The sequence below is a fragment of the Manis javanica genome, chromosome 12 (assembly GCF_040802235.1).
Source record: "Manis javanica isolate MJ-LG chromosome 12, MJ_LKY, whole genome shotgun sequence".
NCBI classification, from domain to species: Eukaryota; Metazoa; Chordata; class Mammalia; order Pholidota; family Manidae; genus Manis; species Manis javanica.
The window spans coordinates 84,363,144-84,377,866 of record NC_133167.1 but is presented as its reverse complement, the minus strand read 5'-3'; the positions used below and the strand labels follow the sequence as shown (position 1 = coordinate 84,377,866).

Sequence of the window (14,723 nt, the reverse complement as noted above, 5' to 3'; positions counted from 1 at the left end):
CTAGTGTTCTGCACTGGGAGAACAAAGCTGGTAATAAACCCTTTTACCCCAAGGATGTTCCATTGTCATTCGTAGGTCTCACTGAATCCATAGTGAACTTGCCCAGGGCTGAAACCTATTAGCAAGACAGGTTAACATCTACAACCAGTTAACTCTGAATTAAAGGAGATTACCTTTGGGAATATGGGTGGGCCTCATCTAATCAGCTGAAGGGCTTAAGAAAAAAAACCAGATTTCCTGGAGGAGAAATTCTGTCTCCAGACAGCAGCATAAACTCCTGCCTGACTTTCCAACCTGCTGGCCTGCCCTACAGATTCTGGGTTTGCCAGCCCCCACAATCACATGGGCCATTTCCTTAAATTTCTTAAGAGAAATAATCTCTTCACATAAAGATATGTGCACACAGAGCCTGTTGGTTCTATTTTTCTGGTAAAGTGGGATCAGCTAGGCCGCAGGTCCTGGGCTCCTCCTGCCCCTGGGCAGCCTCTCTATCCCTGGAGGCGCTGTACCTGCAGGACACACACAGCCCGCTGCCCAGAGCCTCCTCTCTTCTCCAAAGCCCTGCTGCATCCTGGGGCTCTTTGATCTTCCCTTCTTGTGCAGCACTTCTGGATTTCACACGCACACAGCCAAGGATCATAGAATTATAAATCCATAAAGTGCCTTACAAATCACTCTCTCCTCTACTTTTGACAGATGAGGAAACTGAGGTGACCGGGTGCACAGCCTTATGTCACTCTGACCTCGTCTCCTACCACTTCTCAGTTATGCTGCCCTTCTGGTCCTCAGACTCACGGGGGATGCTCTGGACCCACGGGCCTTCCCCACTGCTGCTCTCCCCTCCCTCCAGGTCTCAGGCTCAGTCACTGGGTCAGCGAGGCCTTCCTTGATCCCAGTACATACAGTAGCAGTCCCCTGTCTTGCCAGTGGGTCTCAGCCCCGTGTAAGGTCACTATGGATTCAGTGAGACCGAGGAATGACAATGGAATATCCTTGGGGTGAAAGGGTTTATTACCTGACTTGTTCTCTGGGCAGCAGGTCGATCAGGAGAACCGTCTGCATCCAACAGTCTCCAGTCTGCAGGTCTGTAAGCCTCCTCTGTCTGCCTCTGCCCAAGCTCTTTATATAGTGACTCAGTCAATAGTAGCTCATTGCCTGTGGGTGTGGAAGCAGTAGCCTAGCAGGCAGCCAATTACATCATCAGGCAGTTTAGGGTCAGGTGAGGATCCTGGCCATAGGAACCCCAACTTTCCGCACACCCACCCCTTTGCCCTCTACCCTCCTTACACTGCCTTGTTTTCCTTCGCAGCACTTAATGTCTCCTGATACACATGTATTTGCTATTTTCTGGGTCCCATCGATGGAGGTAAGTTCCATAGGGCAGGCCCTTGGTCTGGTCCATTCCCTCCCAATATGTAGAGCAGAGCTTGGCACACAGAGGGGGCTCAATAAAAATCTCTAGAATGAATGACTAGGGTGACGCCTAACAGGGTGGGGGCTCAAGCTCAGGATCCTGGCTTCTTATGCTAGTGCTTCTCCATATCACATAATTCAGCATGTAGGCATTATTCCCCCATTTTTCTCAAACTGCTTCCCATGCTTTGAATACACCTGCTGTGCAGTGACCAGAGTTGATGGTGCTGGGAGGGGCGTCTGAGTCAGTATGTTGGCATGGGGGTGGCGGGGGAAGGAAAGGGCCATCTTTTCATCTTCATCAGAAAATTCTCACCCTTGTGAGACTGAGGGATGGGGAAAAAGAGGCAGACCCAGGGCATCTTTGATTGATGAAGCAAGGGGAAAAGATGGGAAGATGTCCATGAGGCCAGTGGAGGCTAAGGGCGGTGCCCTCGTGCTAAGGGAGACCAGCTCTGGGCAGTGACTGGCTCTGAAAGGCAGGGCAAATGGCTGCAGGCAGCTGCGGTTTGTCTTCCTCCAAGAGATCCCCGGAATGGGCACCTGGTTTCCTGCCACTCTGCCCTGCAGGCCAAGCCTGGGCTGAGTGTAGGAATTAGAGCTCCCATGTGCTTAACTGCGTGTAGGAGATACAAACTCTCCTTATGTGCTGGTACCCAAGGTAATAGCTGCTGGTGGCAGCCCTTTCTCCTTGTCTGGACCACCCTGTCTGTGAGCTGTAGCCAGATGGTCAGAGGGACCCAGGCACGCTGCTGTATGCACACACTATGCATGGTCAGCGTCCCGCGATGCTCGCTTAGTGCCTACACGCCCCAGATCAGGCCACATTCTCTGCCCTTTCACCCCACACATGGGTTTGCCCCTTCCCACTCCCACTAACCCAGCAGGGCCATCTGGCCTTCCTCACAGCCCAGGGAGATTTAGGAAACAGGTTTCCCCTTGCCTTGTGAAATGCGGGTTATAGAGAAGACCATATAAGATTGTCATGGTAAAAGATCAATACTTGATGTCATGGAGATATGCATCTCTGTTGCCCTTGAACTTTCAGCCTTCACTGATCCCTCCTTTGGCCTTCCTGGAAACCCCAGCCTACTTAGTTCTGGTGTCCAAGGCGCCATCTGTGGTGTCCACTACACTCACCATTTTGGCTCTTTGTGAGCAGGCTTCTGCCTTATTCTTCTGCATCCTTCATTGCACTGATCCATGACTTCTAGGCAAAATGGCACTAGAGAGGGCAGGGCCCCTGTTGGAGGATTGGGAACACCCAGCAGGATGGGAGCAGACATGGGAGAGGGGGCTGGAGGTGGCAGAGAAATGAGGATCAGGCTCCAGGAGGGTGGTCGCAGTCAGAAGCCCTGCAGCAGTCTGCCTGGGCCTGCAGGGCAGCTTGAAGGTTGAGCTGCAGCTCTAAACCCGTGGTGGGGGGAGACTGGGATGTCAGCTGCTTCCCCCACCTCAGCCCAGGGCTCTGGCCCTTGGGCCTTTGTTTGTTTATTTGTTTTTGGGGGAGGAGGCGAGGCCTAAGTGACATTAACTCCTCTCCCAGCCCTTTATGCTGAGCCCCCAGCTGGGGAGGAGGTGGCCAGCTAAGAGGCTCAGCCCTCATAGCTAATTGCTCATTAAAGGGCGTTAATGAGCTTCCCTTAGTCCAGTCCCTGTCTAAAGCAGCGAGGAGGGTTTCCCTGCTTCTCTCTGCTATTGCTGGTGACACCACTAGTCTTTCTCCATCCTCCTCCTGGTGGTCAAGTCCTGGGCAGGGTCCCAGCAGGTCTGGGCCCTGCTTGGCCAGCAGGCTTGGGGTGGTTTGGTCCAACCCCTCATCCTCACTAGGCAGACCTCTTGCTCACAACCAGCCCCCCTCTGCCCCACCACGCCTCACCACACCGCACCACTTACAACTTCTCCAGCAGGGACAGTCCCAAGAAGGATCCGTTCCGGAGCCCAGTGATCTTGTTGTTGCTCAAGAGCCTGAGGGAATAGGGTGAACACAGACAGAAGGACATGCTGTTAGGAGTCGGAAAGTGCGGAGGGTGTGGGGGTCCAGAATCAGCAGGACAGCCATTATCATACTCTGTGTACAAGAGGCAGCCCCACCTTCGGCTCCAGGAGATCACAGGGGACAGCTAGGGAATGGTTCAGGAGAGTGGTCAGCCCACTGAGCCCCAAATCCGTTTCACCTGCCCCGGGGCCCCCTGGGGCGGGATCTGACTTAGGGCTCCGTACACAGGTGGGCTGAGCAGGTATGAAGTCGAGATGCCCCCTTCACACCGTGGAACCCCAGGGCTGAGCCCGCCTCCCCCATTTCTGCCCTCCAGAGCTCTGCTCAAGCCTGTGGCCCAGTGCCCTGAGAGGAGTGGCAGGGAGAAGGGCCTGAGTGGAGTCAGGGCTCTGGCAGGTGGAATAGGCAGCCCGGGCGTGGGGGCAGGTGGGAGGAGCTGCCTTTCTGGGGGTCTCTGGTGCCCTCTCTGTGAGCTGAGGACCTCACCAGATGGGGAGCACTCCAGCCCTCAAAGGCCCCCAACTCAGAGAGAGGAAGCCCTTGCCTGCCCCCGCCCATCTGCAGCCTGGACAGAAAACTGTCAGAGCTTCAGCCCTTGCCTCTGCGCCCTCAGAGCTCTGTTTGTTTACCTGTATGTATTTAGGGGAGGAGGAAAGAGGCCCCAAGCTACAGACTGAACCCACTCTGCCCACCCACTCAGCCTTTCTCCACCAGGCTCCCTGCTGGCATGGGGGAGTTCCAGACCAGCCAGAAGACTCATCCTGAGTTAAGTGCTTATTAAAAAGCTTTAATGAGCCTCTCAGCCCAAACCCTTGCCTGCCTGGGGCTGAGGCAGAGGGTTTCCCAGCTTTGCTCCTATAGGAGGGCCTGGGAAGGCTGGAGGGGGAAGCCTGGGAGCCGCTCCAGTGCTGGACAGCGAGGGAGTGCGGGGATGAGGGCGGTGGTCGGAGATCTGCCCCAAAGCTGCCCCGGTGGGTGATGCCCAGGCAGGCAGGAGAAGACCCCCCGGCACCTGAGGCCCAGCTACACCGTCCTCAGGAAGGGCAAATGCGGCCAGGACGGTGGCAAGAGAGGGAGGGGGGCTTTCTGGGTCCACGGGAAGGCTGGAGACCTCATCTCCCACCTCCCTCTCCCCTCCCCAGGTGGACCCTTCCTGCTCGTCCAGTCCCCATCTCACTGTCCCTCCGACGGTGACATTTTCAGGACCTGAAAGGCGATTGTGTGGGAGGGTGGGGGGTGGGTGATGCTTGCTTTCCAAAGGACTTCACATACACGTGCGTACACACACACACACACACAAACACACACACACACACCATTATCTTGATAGTTCAAAAAGGACACCACAGTAGTCATTATATGAATGATCAGAACTTTCATGAACCCCTTTATTCTCACTTTGGGGATTAGGGTGTCTTTACTTTGCATGACACATGGTCACAACAAATCATAATCCTGCCGGTTCTTAGGGCCTCTAATGGTCTCATTCAGGCCGTGGTGGGGCTGGGGCGGCCCCCTCGGTGGTTACGGTTACGGGCTCTTGATGGTGTGACTGTGCAGTCAAAGCCCTCCTCACCTCAACTCTAGCTCACCCCTTTCACAGATGCCCAATCTGAGGTTTAGAGAGGCATTAAAGGTCAAAGATGGTAAGAAGACCCTTGGCACCCTTAGTCATGTCAGGGAGGGGTCCTGCAAGGTCAGGGACAAGGGTGGAGAAAGGGCGTCTGTCTCAGCCTCCTCTCAATCTTGAGGGTCTCTCCCAGGGGCTGCATCCAGCACCCCACCCCCACAGGTTTGCAGGTGGGGAAAGGATGGGATGACGAAGGAGTGGGGACACTGGGGAGAGAGGGGTATGGAAGGGCCGAGGAACAGAGTTGCCAGACTATCACAGCCCTTCCACAGAGGCAGAGGCCCCAGAACATCATTCCTCGGACTTGAGTAGGGTATGGACTTGGTAAAGAGAAGGAAAAATGTGTCTGATTTCCTTCGAAGATGTCTGAGGATTCCAGTTTGAGAAACGCTGACTTCACAAATGAAAATTTTACACTATGAAAATGCCTTCTAATAAAAGATTATCTCAAAATTACCAGTGGAAGATTTTTGTTTAAAGATCATTGAACTGAAAACAGAAACCTTTAAAACTCTCCACCTTCCAAATCCCAGAGATGAAAACCTGGGATGCTAACTTGAGAACCCTGTCCAGACAGGTCTAGAGGTGGTGCTGGGGGGATACCCCACATTCTCAAGACATTTTGGCCTTTAACCCTTGAAACCTTTCCACATACCCCAAATTCTTTCACTTAGCACTGGCCAACAGAAGTACCATTTGAGCTACATATGCCATTTAAAATGTTCTATTAGCCACGTTTTAAAAATTTAGTTTGACATTATATTTTATTTAACCCAAAGTATCCAAAATGTCATCATTTCAACATGTAATCAATATACAAAATTATTGAGATATTTTCCTTTGTTTTGTTCTGTAAGTGTGTAGAATCCAGTGGGTACTCTGTGACTCCAGCACCTCTTGATTCAGACCAGCCACATTACAAGGGCTCAAGAGCCACATGTGGTTAGTGGCTTTAACCCTTATCTAGTCCCCATGTGGCCATCCCAGGAGGAGGAAGTCTGGGTTGCTGAGAGATCCTGAGGCAGCCAGGGTGGTGTGCGTGCACCTCTGTGTGGTGTGACAGCAGGACAAAGGACTGGGACCAGCCCCTCATGCCAGTGGCCCAGAACAACCATCCTTGGCCCTCCACACAGCTCCACACCCCTGCGGAGAGCCCCGCCCCTCTCTCTCTGAGGCAGCCTCTGTTATGCTGGCGGGGAGAGGGCAGAATGGGATGGGGGGTCAGCACAGCCCACTCTTGCGGTTGGGAAGACTTCAGCTCTGAGAATCTTGAAATGAGATCCTCGCCCACTTCCACTCCTTGGACTAGGCTGCAGGCAGATCTCCATACGATTCAAGTCCCCAGATACCCAAAATTTGATCGTCGGGGCTTAACCACCTAACTAGGGCTGAGGAATTTTACTTTAGACCCACATTGTCCAGAGAATGGCCTCCATTGTGCTCCCTTATGGATGTGGCTAGGGAGGGGAGGGCAGGGTTTGGGACAGAAAGTGCTTGGACTGGGCCTGGGTATAGGCAGGTAGGAAGCAGGCACTTACAGGGTTGCTGGTGGGGAGAGATGAGAACTCACGCACACTGCCCCATCCAATGGGAAGACAAACATGCCCACCACACTAGCCTGTCTCAAGGGGCGAAAACAGGTAGGGCAGCCCCAACAATCTGGCAGGGAGGGAGGGAGCCTCAGCCCCATGGTTCTGTCCAGTGTGCAGACACAGTTCTGATCTCAACCCCATCACCGCCATGACTGCCACTGGATGGACATGTCCTCAGCCTGCACCAGCCTTTCGCCCTGCAAGGATGCAGGGAGCCAGCCAGGAGGATTTCCTTCCCAGCCATGCTAGCCAGCCTCACAGACCTCGAGCCTGCCCAGCCTGGCATCTTCAGCCTCCCCCTTTCCTCCCTCCCTGTCTACTGCCCCAACAGGAAGTGGGGACAATCCCTGGAGTCCCCTGTTCTCTACCCCAGAGTCTGAAATCTGGCCATGGAAAGGGGGCACACAGAGTCCATTCCAGAACACTCTCCCAGTAGGGTCCTATTTTAGGGAAGAGAAGCAAGCAGAGTTACCACTAATGAGACTGGAGGCCAAGGGAGAGAATGGCTGGCGTCTACAGAGAGGCCTGGTGGCCTCTGGGCAGCCACAGAACTCCCCAGATCCCAGCCTGATATCAAAGACGACCCTGTGGGGCTCACGTGGGTACCAGAGGGCCAGCACATGCTTGAACTAAATGGTTCTCACATGTGCAAGGCAGCCAAACATGTCAGCACCCTGCTCCATCCCAACACACGCAGATGCAAGGACCAATGCCTGGACGGGGAGTGGAGAGGGGAATCTGTGCTTTCCAGGGAGTCTGAGCCTGGGATTTAGGCCCTCACCAAGGTCCTCCCACCCCAGCCCCAGTTTCTTGTGTCTGTCTGCTCACCACCAAGACACGGTGCCCTGGTGAGCGGTTAGGGAAGAGGAAGCCAGCTGGCCCCAGGTCATGCGTGGGACCTAGTCCAAGGTGGTGTTTTCTCTTGACCTTGGTCTCAGGCCCTGCCTGTACAGCCCAGCTTCAAAGCTAAGATCAGAGGCCATCTCAGGACATGGCCCTATCAAGCTGGGGAAGGACAGCCCTACCCTGGTCTCCTCCTAACAGGTGTTCAGGGCGGGCTTCCAGCAGGGATGGGGGATTACAGGGAAGTACAGGGGCAGTGAGGCTGGATGGACATGAAGGGCAGCCTGCAAGGACAGCACAGGATGCCGCAGGAGGTCCGCCCTCAGCCTGAGAGTGCGACACTGTGGCGAGTCTCACTGCTGGAGGCCCCGTTGTCCTCTCCACCATACTGGAGTGCACCACCTCCCTCATGAAACACCATTTGCTAATGGATAAATAGTTTTCATCTATTCCTACCAGCAACCCTGCAATTATTGAGTTAAGCATTTACTAATTTCAATTTTGTAGTGTTTATATTTTGAAGGCAGTGAATTATTTCTTAGGTTTTCAGATGTCTCTGTGGGCCCTGGACATGTGCAAAGGCCCTGGGCACCATGGGAGATCAGTGTCCCCTGATGGTTCAGGTGGTGGTGGCTTTTGGGGGCACTCCCTGGAGGTCTAGGGCTCTGCCAAAGTACCCTGAGGGTGTCTGCAGCCTGAAAAAAGGGGCTACAGGTATTTGTGGTACATGGCTGGTGTGCCTTAATGGGGATTTGGGGGCCCCCAGCACCTTAGCTTGGGCACGGGGAATCGAGTCCACTGTAATCACCCACACCTGTGCTCATCTGCTCTTCAAACCTCACACCAACACCTGTTGTGTGCCCAGCCCGGTGTAGTCCACCAGTATGGTGAATATGAATGTGACAGGGTGTCTATAATCTCCCGTTCACAGAAGGTGGAGGGAGAGGTGTCCAGACAGAATGCGCATGTATCCACTTGACTGGCAGAAGCTGGGAAGTCTCTCCCAGGCCACCGGACACTTCCCCTGCACAGGGCCTAGGATCTCCCCAGTGGGGAGCCAAGCTTTTGGTGAAGAAAGTGGGTTTCTTTTCTAATACAACTAAACCTGAAAGGACCACTCTGTTATCACCTTTTATGCCCAAGTATAAATTAGCCCTTTCATCTTTCCACCCCAGAAGTTTTCCTTGCGTGCACAGGGGCCCTTACCCTGTCCTGCTCTGCGAACCTATATCTCGACACCCTGATGTGTATGCTAGGCCTCTGTCTTCCTGGCATGGGGCTAGACGTGGGCATCTGGAGGGGCAGGGCTCCACGGAAGGTGGGGTGGCCAGTGGACTGAGAGTTCACTTCAAACCCCCGCTTTCCCAACTTAGGGGGCAGTTTCCTCCTGCCTTCACTCCTCTGCCACCACTTCCCCGAGCCAGTCTCAGCAGAGCCCACTGCGGCACCGTGAGGAGGGCGCCCATCCCCGCCCAGGCTGCCCAGACTCCGAGACACAGCCCCTGTGGGACACCTGCCCCCTACGGGCCACGGTGTCCTGAAGCCCCGCAGGGTGCCAGAGGAGGAGGGGAAACACGGGGAGAATGCTAAGAACCCTGGGCTGTCTGATTCCGACCTGCACAGTGACTTCGTGCAGCGGTCCCCGGCGTCCACAGGCACTCGGGACGCTCCCGCTGGGGGGAGCGCCTGCGTCCACGCGGAGGGAGCGGATTAGCGCGTCTCCCTGCCCGTCCCCACGGAGGGTCTGATCTGTCGGTGTGGGCAGGGCCTGACGGGGAGCAGGGGCCCTGGGGCCCGGCTGGGGGCCGTGTGGCCTTGGGCAGGTCAGCCCCCCTCTGAGGGGTTTCTTCTCCGTGAAAGAAGGCCCTGGGCTGAGGACGCCCACTCTGCAGAGCTGACAGCCTTTCCTGCCCTGCTCTCCTGCAGCCTCCAGTCTAGAGCTTCTGCCTCACCACACAGTTCCCGGCAGGCAGGCAGCCCTTGGGGCGCCCAGACCTCCCTTCCCTCTCCAGCTGGGAGATGTCTGGCCCCTCCAGTTAGGCTGGAGCTGCTCCTCTCTGACAGGCTGGCGCCCGGCCCCTCACCTGGCCCCATCCGTCTTGCACGCCCAGTCTGCTTCTCCCCACTCCCAGGGCTGGGGAAGCTGGGTCCTGAGTTAGCTGCACTCCACAGCTCCTCTTCAACCCCACCCCCATCACCCAGTCCTAAAAGCGAAGGAATGTTCTGGAGTTTGGGAAGGATGGGGGCCCCAGAGGAGGGAGGAAGGGGAGGAGGCAGCTTTGTCCTGTCGTGTCTGAGCTCTAAATAGAACAGAGCGGCTGGGCTGGGGGAATGAAAATAAACAGCCCCTCTGAGCAGCCCCTTCCTAGCAGTCACCGGATTTTCCTCTGGGCTCCCCAGCCCAGGGCCATTTCCCTCCTCTGCTCTCTGGTCCCAGGGAGGCGAGGGGTGGTCTCCGGATCAGGAGTGACGGGGAGTGACGGGTCCTGGTTCAGGCTGTGTGGCACCGGGGCACTCCCCTGCCCTCTCTGGGCTTTGGTGAGGACAGCCCACTAAATGGAAGGACAGGGATCAATTCAGAGGTGTCTGGGACTTTTTCAGGAAAGCATTCTTACCGCAATGACTCCCATGTGGCATAAACTTGGAAACAGTCTCTTTAAAAACATGACCCCAAATTTAAGGGTCAATTTATGGTTAGGTTCAAATTACAATGGTTCCCCTGTGCCTTTGGGGGCAATTCTCAGACTGCCCCCAGGACTAGAGGTTGCCCCTGCCCCCACAACAGAGGGGTGATCATGGTAGATAGAAGGAAGCGACTGCCTTGGGCCAAGATCAGGAGTGGCTGGGTCCACACGTGAACTGGGAGTAATTCAGGCCAAAGAGCCCAATGTGGGTGCTGGACCCACCGAGGCCGAATCACAGGGGTGCTCTGTGGAGCTCGGCTTGATGACCTCTCCCATCTCTCTGGTGCAATGAGGGCTCACCCAGTGAACCCCACAGGGCTGTTGCCTGCCCAGAGCTTGTCCTGAGATGGGACCCTAACCCCCTGTCCAAGGGGGAGCCCTAAGAGCAGGGGTTTCCAAGGCCTCCCGGAAGGGGCTGGATGCCTCCAGCTCCTCCAGATGGGTGGGAAGAATCAGAGAGGGACTTGGGTTTCTTTTGGACCCCCACTTTGCACAGGTGGGGGTCTGGGAGCCCACAGAGGGTTGCGGCTGCTGAGACTGGCACCATACTCAGGGCAAGGGAGGGTGCTGGGGTCTCTGGGCTTCCCCCCACCTCTGCCCCCCCTTTTTTCCTTCTTTCCCTTTGCTCTCTCCCCCTCCCCCCTCCGCTCCCTCACAAAAGCTCTCTGTACACAGCCACTTCCTCTGGCTGCTGTCTCTGAGCCCAGACCTTATGAGAACCATATGGGGGAACAAGGGTGGAAGGGAGGGAAGGGGGTGGGAGGCCCCCGTGGGTCCGCCCCTCCAGCCAGCATCGTTCCACTCCCCTCATGCCTGTGTAGGTGGTTGGTACACTGGGTCCAAACAAATCCTCTAACTGGATCCTGGGGGCAGGGGTGAGAGGCACTGAGGGGAGTCAGAGCTGGAGGTTCAGAGGGGGACATGGGCTCAAGGACCTCTTCCCTGAGGCTGGAACAAGCACAGGGAACAGAAAGGGCCTCCTATCCCTCCTCGGTGCTCCAGGAGGCCACCAAACTCATGGCCAAAGGACCCAGTGATTACTAGGCACGGCTGTGTGGCAAATGCCCCTTCTCCCCTATGTGGGTAGCCTATGTGGTGGGTAAAGCCCCCACCCTCCAATGGGAGGCCAAGCAGATGGGGGTTCGTGGGCTCTGGGAGAATGTGGAGTGACCTGTGCCATGTCTGCCCCCTGTGCCCCAGCCTTAGAGCGTCCCCCGGTCAGAAGCGCCTGGGTCTTGCTGGGAAGGAACTGTTTTTTAAGAGGAGCTTTGGGTCCATTGGGTCCCAAGTGTAGACAGGTGAAGGGTGAGTCCCTCACCTGAGAGGAATGCTGAGAACCCAACCAGCTGATTCTGACACTGGCGTCAACTCACTGTGTGACCACTACTAGCAAGACCCTGGCCCTCTCCCTTCCTGGCCTGTTTAACTCAGCTGTGTGACGTGGACGTGGGGCCTGGACTTGCTGATCTCTAAGACCCTTTTCAGCGCAGACATTGTGGGGATTTATGACACTGGCTGGGATCCTCTGAGGGGCGACTCAGATGTCCTGGTGGGTCCTCATAGGAAGTTTCCTTCTGGAGAGTTCTATTATCAGTCCTTGCCTGAAATTCTTATGATCCCGCCTCCCCCTCACTAACAACAGAGCTGAGAGCCAGAGGACAGGCCCAGCAGCTACTGCCCAGGGTGGGTGGGGGTCCACAGTGGTCTGCATCTCGCTCTCACACCCAGGTTCTTCCTGTAATAAGACTTTTCCCCTCAGGGGAGGCTCCAGAGGCCTCCTGCTCAGCCAGGAGCACAGGCCCACGGCTGCCCTGAGAGCTGGACTGGGAGACGGGGGATGGTGTGGGCAGATGGGCCAGGAAGGAAACCAAGAGTCTTGCTTTCCTGAAAAGCTGCACATGAAAATCCATTAGCGGGGGAAAAGGCAAAGGTTGGGGAGAGGGGGCACAGAGTCCACGAAAACAGAAGGCAGAAGTTGAGATAACAGGACAGAGTGGAGGTAAACAGAGCTGTTCACAGAATTGCCTTAGAACTGCTCTGAGGCATCTGAGCCAGAGACAGGAGGCCTCTCGCAGACTGACAGCTTATCTAGCATTTTCTTTGCCTGAACAGTCCCAAGGTGGAGTCCCAAGTCTCCTAAGGGCCTGGCGAGCAGGCATATCGGTGTGTGAAGGGGATCTGGACGTGAATGGGAGGAGGAGGCAGGATGAAGCCACAGTGCAAAACCAATGGGCTCAAGTCTGGCTGGCACCAGGTGACAGGCAAAAGGTGATAGGGGAAGTATGCGTGGGGAAGAAAATTGTGAGAGGAGTTGGGAGGGTGTGGAGAAGGTTTGTGCTCTCTTAGCATCTTGCCGAAGCTCCCTCCTTGCCCTTCTCTTTCTTCTTCCCTTAAGATGCATGTTGGGTAGGGCTGGGTGTGCTGAGGGACTGAGCCTTGGAGAGAATTCCCACCTAGCTTCTGCTGAAGAAGAACGTGGGTACTTTTTCCTTTAGAAGCTAGCTTGGGGTGGGGTGGGGGGCGGGGGGCAGGGGGCAGCAATCAGAATCAGGGTTATGTGAAACCTGGGGTGAAAGCCGAAGAAATATGCCTGAGGATGGGAATCAGTCACACTCCCTGGGTCAGTCCTGCCTGGATGTCTAGCCAGGCTGGGGGTGCTGTTCCTTTGGGAGGTACCCTAAGCCCTCCAGGTCAGTGGCCTGGAAGAAAGGGGGTCCTCCCTCCGGGGATGGTTCGGGATGGGAAGGTGAGCTTGAAGTCGCGTTTGCTGCCACCCTGTCACAGTACATCTTCACCAAGAGTTGGCCCTGCTCTGTCCTCGGAGGGCATCCATTGGAATTAGCCATGGCTGGAACACACTGTCTGCCAAATCATTCTAAGAGGTCCTGCAAAGCTCCCTTTGAATGTTTCCCCCCTTCTTTCTGCCTTCAGTATGCTAGGATTCCTTCATCCCAACAAATGGAAATACAGGGAGCGTCCCACATGTGTGTGAGCACAGCCACGAGAATATGCACGCACACACCCCTTCTCGGAACTGAATTATCATCGCCCGGGGGACTCACACAGACACAGGTCCAACTGTTCCACACTGCAAGCATTTCTCTCCTCCAGAACTGAGTGGGCTGGGGAATGCCCAGGCCTGTCTGGACCCTTCGACTCCAGGGGACCAGAGTCGGTCTGGAACGAGTAACCACAGCTGCCTTCCCAGGCTGTGGCCATATCCCTGAGCTGCTGGGACGTGGGAGGCAGCAGACACACTGCCTCCACCCACCTAATGCACACATACACACGCACACCCCAGCTGGGGAAAATGTAGGCCAGGCAGCCAACGTCAGAGGCTGACCAGTCGTGTCCTGTCAGGAAGCAGGCAGCCTCTGAACTCACCCAACCAGAGGCGTTACTGTATTGTTCTGGACACAATCAGATGGACTGTGAGCCAGCCCCAACTCCGGGCAAGGGGCAGTGGGGAAACGGTTGCCACTGGGGTCAGGAGGGCAGGGAAGGGGAAGCGGCTGGTAGGCCGGATCCAGAGCAGGAAAGGAAGGCTGGACCCTCCACTCCACGGCCTCCTAAGTGGAGCTTCGAGCACGTGGTCAGCGCAGGAAATTGCCACCCTGGGAAGGGGTCGCAATGATTCTTGGGGTGGCAGGGACTGTAGACGCCCATCGGGGAGGCTTGGGGTCGGGCTGCGACGCAAAGAGCCGCGCTTATAACCAGCAAAGTAAGGCCCTGGTCGGGAGAGGAAGCGGTATGACGGAAGGAGGCTGGGAGACAGCTGCGTTCTCCGCAGCTACGTCTCTTTCTTCGCAGTCTTTGCGCCAAAAACTCAATCGAGAAACAGCCAAACTCCCGTTATATCCAGGGGAGAGACGGAAGAGGGAGGGACGCGGGACCAAGCGCACAGCCAACTTTCCAGAAGTGGGCGGCAGGAGAGGGGCCCGGGAGGGACCGCGACCCTCGGGTCTCACTCAGATCAGAAGCGCAGGCATCCCAAGGGAAGATTTCCGAGGCCACCCTCCCGCCTGCCCTACGGAGCCTGGCTGGCGGCGGGGCTGGCCGCTTCCGTAGGCGAATGGGGCGCCCTCCACTGGAGAAGCCAGACCCGCCGGGTGCACCGGGAACCTCCTCCAGTCGGGCCAGGGACGCGTCCGTGGCAGTAACCACCATGGCCACCCACTGGGCCCCGGGTGTCGGTCTCTCCTTAGCCTTCCCCCAACCCACCCACCTCGGGTCCCCCAAGTCCTCAACATCAGCCAAGGCTGGAAACTCGAAGGGCGTGGGCGTCACGCCAGCGCGCACTCCCCACCACCTGTGTAGGTGAGTGGGCGCCTGCTGTGCCTCCCCGTGGTGCGCATCCGCCCCCCAAAACCCCTTCCTCCCTCCACACCCCTGGAGCCCTAATTATCCCCCTACTTCCCCAAGCCTCCATTCTCAGCGCCTGGACTCAGGCCTGCCCTAGAGTCTCTGAAGTAGCAGCATGTCCCGGCCCCCTTATTCCCGCCCCTCCCGTCTGGTCTCCATCCGTCCCCTCGTCGGGACTCAGGCCGGCGCGGCAGGGTGGG

General features: G+C 56.4%; 1 protein-coding gene across 4 annotated transcripts in view; it reads right to left on the bottom strand.

Annotated features, from left to right (window-relative positions):
• ADGRA2 (adhesion G protein-coupled receptor A2) overlaps nucleotides 1–14,723 on the bottom strand; it is a 33,166-nt gene that overhangs the window by 17,804 nt on the left and 639 nt on the right. For 3 of the 4 annotated variants that reach the window (XM_037003745.2, XM_037003746.2, XM_017674009.3), the window contains exon 2: nucleotides 3,310–3,381. In XM_037003745.2, the coding sequence (XP_036859640.2) occupies nucleotides 3,310–3,381 (72 nt within the window). Of the gene's footprint in view, nucleotides 1–2,553; nucleotides 2,692–3,309; nucleotides 3,382–14,723 lie in introns of those variants that run through there. The other variant, XM_073218919.1, reaches the window with a different exon arrangement.